General features: G+C 35.7%; 1 protein-coding gene across 1 annotated transcript; it reads left to right on the top strand.

Moving 5' to 3' along the window:
- The first annotated feature begins 259 nt into the window (after positions 1-259).
- LOC137013706 (uncharacterized) lies at positions 260-4,475 on the top strand. Its single transcript, XM_067377665.1, has 4 exons — positions 260-438; positions 2,305-2,435; positions 3,664-3,810; positions 4,225-4,475. The coding sequence occupies exons 1-4, from the start codon at positions 260-262 to the stop codon at positions 4,473-4,475; spliced, it is 708 nt and encodes a 235-aa protein (XP_067233766.1).
- Positions 4,476-6,109: the final 1,634 nt, after the last annotated feature.

Below are 6,109 nucleotides of genomic sequence, written 5' to 3'. Positions count from 1 at the left end.
TTTGACCTCATGAGCGTTTTCTTTTTTCCTTGTAAAGGTGAATATCTTATCTAGCTCTTATTTTACAATTTTTTTTGGATAGATAGACAGATAGATAGATAGTTAATATACTTAAAAAGAAAAAAGAAAAGTCAACATCTTAATGTGCAGATCCATTTCACACCATATATATATATATATATATATATATATAAATTATAAATAAGATCTCACGTCTGCTGTCCTCTCTATTCTCTAGCTGTTTTGGTGATGGTCGTTCATGTGCGTTCATCATCACGTGTGCGGGAGCTCAATGATCCTGGGACTTTGGTTGTCATGGTGTGAAGCTCCACCCTGGAAAGAGACGATACACAAACAAAGTGATGCTCAAAAGCTGAAAGATATGAATCACTGGAGGAGAAAAGTTCATAAACACAGAGATCAGAAACCCATTGGAAGGTATGTAAAACAAAAGAGGAATCTTTAGCATGTTGTGCTCCTGCTGTACCTGAGATCGGTCTTGCTGTAGAATTGTGATGCATTTGTTTGGATTTATTCGTTGAGTTGATCAGGATATAAATGTGCAGAATTCTCTCATCTAGAGACTTGTGAGCATGTAAAGCTGCAGCTGAAGTCATTATGTTCATCCATGACCTCTGCTTCACATCAGATCAGGCCAGAGGTTCAGTGGTAATTCAGCAACTGAAAGGATCTTGTTTACTTTATGCCCTGATTTAATTATTTGTAATTAATACAAAGAACATGCTTTGATCTGCACATGATCCAGATTTACTGCTGATTGTTTCATATTTTATTGTAAATCATTTTGACGTACAAGAATATAGATCTAGAATGAAAAATCATGCATGAGAGGCGGCTTTTGCATCTGGATCGACTTCATTGCCTTTCAAACAGACTTATAATGATTTTTTTGTTGTTTTAGCAAAGGTAATAATAATGACGGCAAACTTACAGCAGTGAGGCTTTTTAATTTTGCTAATCAACTGGCACAACTTACCCCACCACACCTTCTAAGTGAAATTTAGAAGAACATTTTTGTGTTAAGATTTTTAAAACACACACACACACACACACACACACACACACACACACACACACACACACACACACACACATATATATATATATATATATATATATATATATATATATATATATATATATATAATGATATTAAGTTGGCAATGAGAAATTTGAATTTACACTATCCTTTAGTCTGTTTTTAACAAAAAATGTGTCTAATGACAAATAATTGATGTGCATAATTTATAGAATTTATTATATAAATATTTGAATAGTGATTTTTTTTGACTTGGAAAAAGTGTGCCAATCAACCTGAATTTCACCCCTAAATATAATGTTTAATATGCATTTAAAATTTTAATGTTCAAAATATAATGTGTAATGTTTTGTAACAATTTGTAATGATGTTTTTAGTAGAATTTACTATATTTGGAGGCACATTACTCCCTGCCATGCAGAAATGTCAGTGTTGTATTAAGATCTGAAGCACAGATCACTGCCTGAGCCTGAAAACTTTTATGAATGCTATACAAATGATTTAGTTTATTTAGTATATATATATATATATATATATATTTATATAGAGTGTGTGTGTGTGTGTGTGTGTGTGTGTGTGTGTGTGTGTGTGTGTGTGTGTGTGTGCTTTTGTTTATATTACATTGTGGGGACCAAATGTCCCCATGATGTAATATAAACCTGAGTTCACCTACATTGTGGGGACCAGCCAGCGGTCCCCACAATGTAAATGGGTTTATAAATCATATAGAATGAGTTTTTGTGAAAAAGTAAAAGTTTGCACAGTTTCCTGTGAGGGTTAGGTTTAGGGGTAGGGGCAGGGTAGGGGGATAGAATGTACAGTTTGTTCAGTGTAAAATGCATTGAAGTCTATGGAAAGTCCCCACAATTCACAAAAACAAACATGTGTGTGTGTGTGTGTGTGTGTGTGTGTGTGTGTGTGTGTGTGTGTGTGTGTGTGTGTATCAAATATTTTTTCAGCTTTATTTTAATTAACGATAATTGTGTAGTTCCAAGTCATTATTATGTGAGCTACTAAAGGAAGTGTAAAAAAAATCATGTGAACTCATCAGGATGAAATGAGTCCCAGAGGAGGATGATGAAAGCTGAACGCTGTTCTGCTCATGGCCACTAGAGGACACTGAAGTCTTCTGGATGATCATCAGCTTTTCTCTCATTAGTGCTTCATTATCATGTGTGTCAGGATCTAGTTATCTTTATAAATCAAGTGTGTTTGTTTGTAATCATGATTCTGTGTGTTTTCAGTATGCTCAGGTGGACTCTGGTGCTGGTGTTTGTGAGTGTGTGTCTGGGTCAGAATCCCATCAACACCGACCCGGGAGAAGAAACAGAACTGACCTCTGATCATCATGACCGCATCACACTGAAACAAACCTGTAAGACACACACACACACACACACACACACACACACACACACACACACACACACACACACACACACATGTTTGTTTTTGTGAATTGTGGGGACTTTCCATAGACTTCAATGCATTTTACACTGAACAAACTGTACATTCTATCCCCCTACCCTGCCCCTACCCCTAAACCTAACCCTCACAGGAAACTGTGCAAACTTTTACTTTTTCACAAAAACTCATTCTATATGATTTATAAACCCATTTACATTGTGGGGACCGCTGGCTGGTCCCCACGATGTAGGTGAACTCAGGTTTATATTACATCATGGGGACATTTGGTCCCCACAATGTAATATAAACAAAAGCACACACACACACACACACACACACACACACACACACACACACACACACACACACACACACACACACACTTAATTTTAAGACTATTCGGTTAAAGGGGTGGTTGATTATGATTTCACTTTTTTAACTTTAGTTAGTGTGGAATGTTAGAGATATTTTCTTTTAAAGAATTTGGACTACAACAAACGGCTGGTAGGGACTACAACGAGCTTCTTCCTGGGGTGGTGACATCACAAACCCTAAAATTTACATAAACCCCGCCCCCGAGAACACACAACAAAGGGGGCGGGGCCATGTTGGGCTGCTTTAGAGAAGAGGAAGAGTTGTTGTAGTAGAGTGTTGTTGTCATGCCGTCATTTTACGCCGGACTGCTTCACAAACGAGGGTCAATTCAACACAAAAGATGAACATGACGGCACATTCCAGTGGATGAGTTGAATCAACTCCACAGCAACTACATCAATTTATCCACTAACCGTTCAGAAACGTCTAAAAGTTGTAACTTCTTCCTGAGTCTCTCCATCAGTGTCGACTCCGGTTTGAACAATGTAAGGCTGAACACCGTTACTGACAATCCTCATTTTGGCTGCGTGAGATTCTCCAGCTTTGTTGTTGTTGAGCTGTTAAAGCTCCGCCCTCTTCTGGAAAGGGGGCGGGAGCAGCAGCTCATTTGCATTTAAAGGGACACACACAAAAATGGCGTGTTTTTTTTCTCACAATTAAATAGGGACAAATTTGACAAGCTATAATAAATGATCTGTGGGGGATTTTGAGCTGAAACTTCACAGAAACATTCTGGGGACACTACAGACGTATATTACATCTCGTGAAGGGGCATTATAGGTCCCCTTTAAAAATAAACACTCTGTGTTTTCTACTGACAGATGCTCAATTGATGAAGAACAGCAACAAACTGGGTGTGTTCATCGCTGCTGCTGCAGGAACTCTGACGCTGATGGCTGTGGTTTACTGCATCTACAACCATTTCTACTCCAAAAACATTTATTCACACACTCAGCTACATGAATCTGGTACACACACACACACACACACACACACACACACACACACACACACACACACACACACACACACACACACACACACACACACACACACACACCCACCCTACTTAGATCCCTGCTAGAAAAACCATAACACACACTGCTTTGTTCCAAATCTTAGTAACAACTTATTAGGTCAACTTTTTAGATACTTTTTATAGATAAAAAGTCTAAAGATTTTTGTAGATAAAAAGTTGAATCAAATTTAAAAATGATTATTGCACCTAAACGTTGTCTGCTTTTTAATACTTATTTGCGTACATGATCTATTCTTTCTGTAGCTCCAGGTAGATTAATAACACATAATGCACATTATTAATAATACACACACATAATGAGGAGTTGCCAACGTGTTTTTTAATCTGTGTCGTTCTCTGTCAGATATCGCTCTGGATCTGAGCAGCTCGTCCTCGTCGGTGTTTTCGGGTTATGTGATGGAGGGATGGATGCATCAGAGGATGGAGAAAGGCGGAGGGAGTTACGGCTCTCTCTCTGACACTCCTTCAATAATCACTCTCCCTCCTCCTCTTTCACCTCCTCAGCGAGCGTCTCCCTTTCACTCGCTCTCTCTGTCCAGACCGCCGCCTCTGAGAACTATTTCAGCCCAGGATCTGGAGAAGAGCTTCCTCTGAGACCATCCACACACCCGCTGTGACTCTTCCTGTGTGTGTGTGTGTGTGTGAGAGGGTTCAATTTACAGCTGCATGCAAAAGTAGCATGACCTCTGACACATTATACGGCTTTTATAACCTCTGCTGCAAACAATAACCTCTCCAGATTACAATGCAGGGCTGCTGTTACTTTGCTGAATGTAAAATTCTTTAAAGATTTCATGATATGAATGTTCTATTCTATTCTATTCTATTCTATTCTATTCTATTCTATTCTATTCTGTTTTGTTCTATTCTGTTTTGTTCTATTCTGTTTTGTTCTATTCTTCTGTTCTCTAGTATGTTCTGTTAATTTTTTTTGTTCTGTTATCTTCTATTAGTTCTTTTTTATGCATTTTCTTTGCTATTAATATGAAAAATGTAACATTTCTTAAATATTTTATGTTTAGAATGTTCACTGTTCCATTGTTCTGTTCTTTTTTTATTGTTCATTTATTTTCTGTGCCGTTGCTTTCTATTCTATTGTTCACTTATGTTCTGTTATATTCTATTCATTTCTGTTTTGTTGTTTTCTATTCTATTAATATACAGAATGTAACATTCCTCAAAGATGTGATTGGAAAGTTATATTCTTTAAGGATTTAATTATTTGAATAGCATGAACTGGAAAAGAATAGAAAGGAATTTTAAAATTCACAATCAGTAAACAAGTAAATAAGATCCAAACTATACTGTTCAACTTCACAGAACACATTTCGGCTCAGCTGCATCTGCTCTTGTAAACAAAATTTGGTGACGCTTTACAATAAGGTTCATTTGGTTAACGTTAGGTATTGCATTAGGTGTCATGAAATGACAGCAAACAATTCTTTTACAGCATTTATTAATGAAGGTTAATATTTCATATAAGCTGTATACATTAACATTAATGTATTTTGAAATAAATGAATTATCAGTGGACGATAAAACACACTTTGGTGTCAGTAAGTTTTTTTTAAATTGTTATTTATCATTAATATAATGTCTCCTTTCTGAATAAAAGTATCACTTTCTTTATCAAAAATATTTGTCTAGCTGTTTATTAATTAATTAATTAACTTATTTTATTAGCGAATATTGGCTTTTAGCTTCAGTTACGACCTAGTACATCAGTTCTCTAGTTTTGTAAACTTGTTATTTATTTTAATTGCTTAGTAAACATAAAATGATAATTGTTTGCTCAGAAATAGGCAATAGTGACTATATTTTAACCAGAAATAACAATAACATGTTACTGGATCAACATTCCTATAAGACAATCAAATTTTAGGGACAACGTTAGACCATATCCGTCTTGTTTTACAGGATTAGTTAATGCACTGTAAAAAAAAAAAATAAATAATATATATATATATATATATATATATATATATATATATTTGTTATTTGTTATCACTATTTTTTTTCTTTTGTCAAATCAACTTCATATTTTGAGTGTCTGTTGATTAAACCAATCGCATTCATTGTATTAACTTAAATTTTTAATTTCAATGAACTCAAAAATTTTTAAGTTAAACCAACAATTCTTTTTTACAGTGTGGTTATGACGACTAAGTATGTTTGACTAAGTATGTTTGTTCCAGGACCAACAAAACATCATGCCCTACTTGGCACAT

Source organism: Chanodichthys erythropterus, chromosome 23, assembly GCF_024489055.1.
Source record: "Chanodichthys erythropterus isolate Z2021 chromosome 23, ASM2448905v1, whole genome shotgun sequence".
Classification (NCBI taxonomy): Eukaryota; Metazoa; Chordata; class Actinopteri; order Cypriniformes; family Xenocyprididae; genus Chanodichthys; species Chanodichthys erythropterus.
The sequence above is the reverse complement of the archived record's forward strand: the minus strand, read 5'-3'. Positions and strand labels throughout refer to the sequence as shown.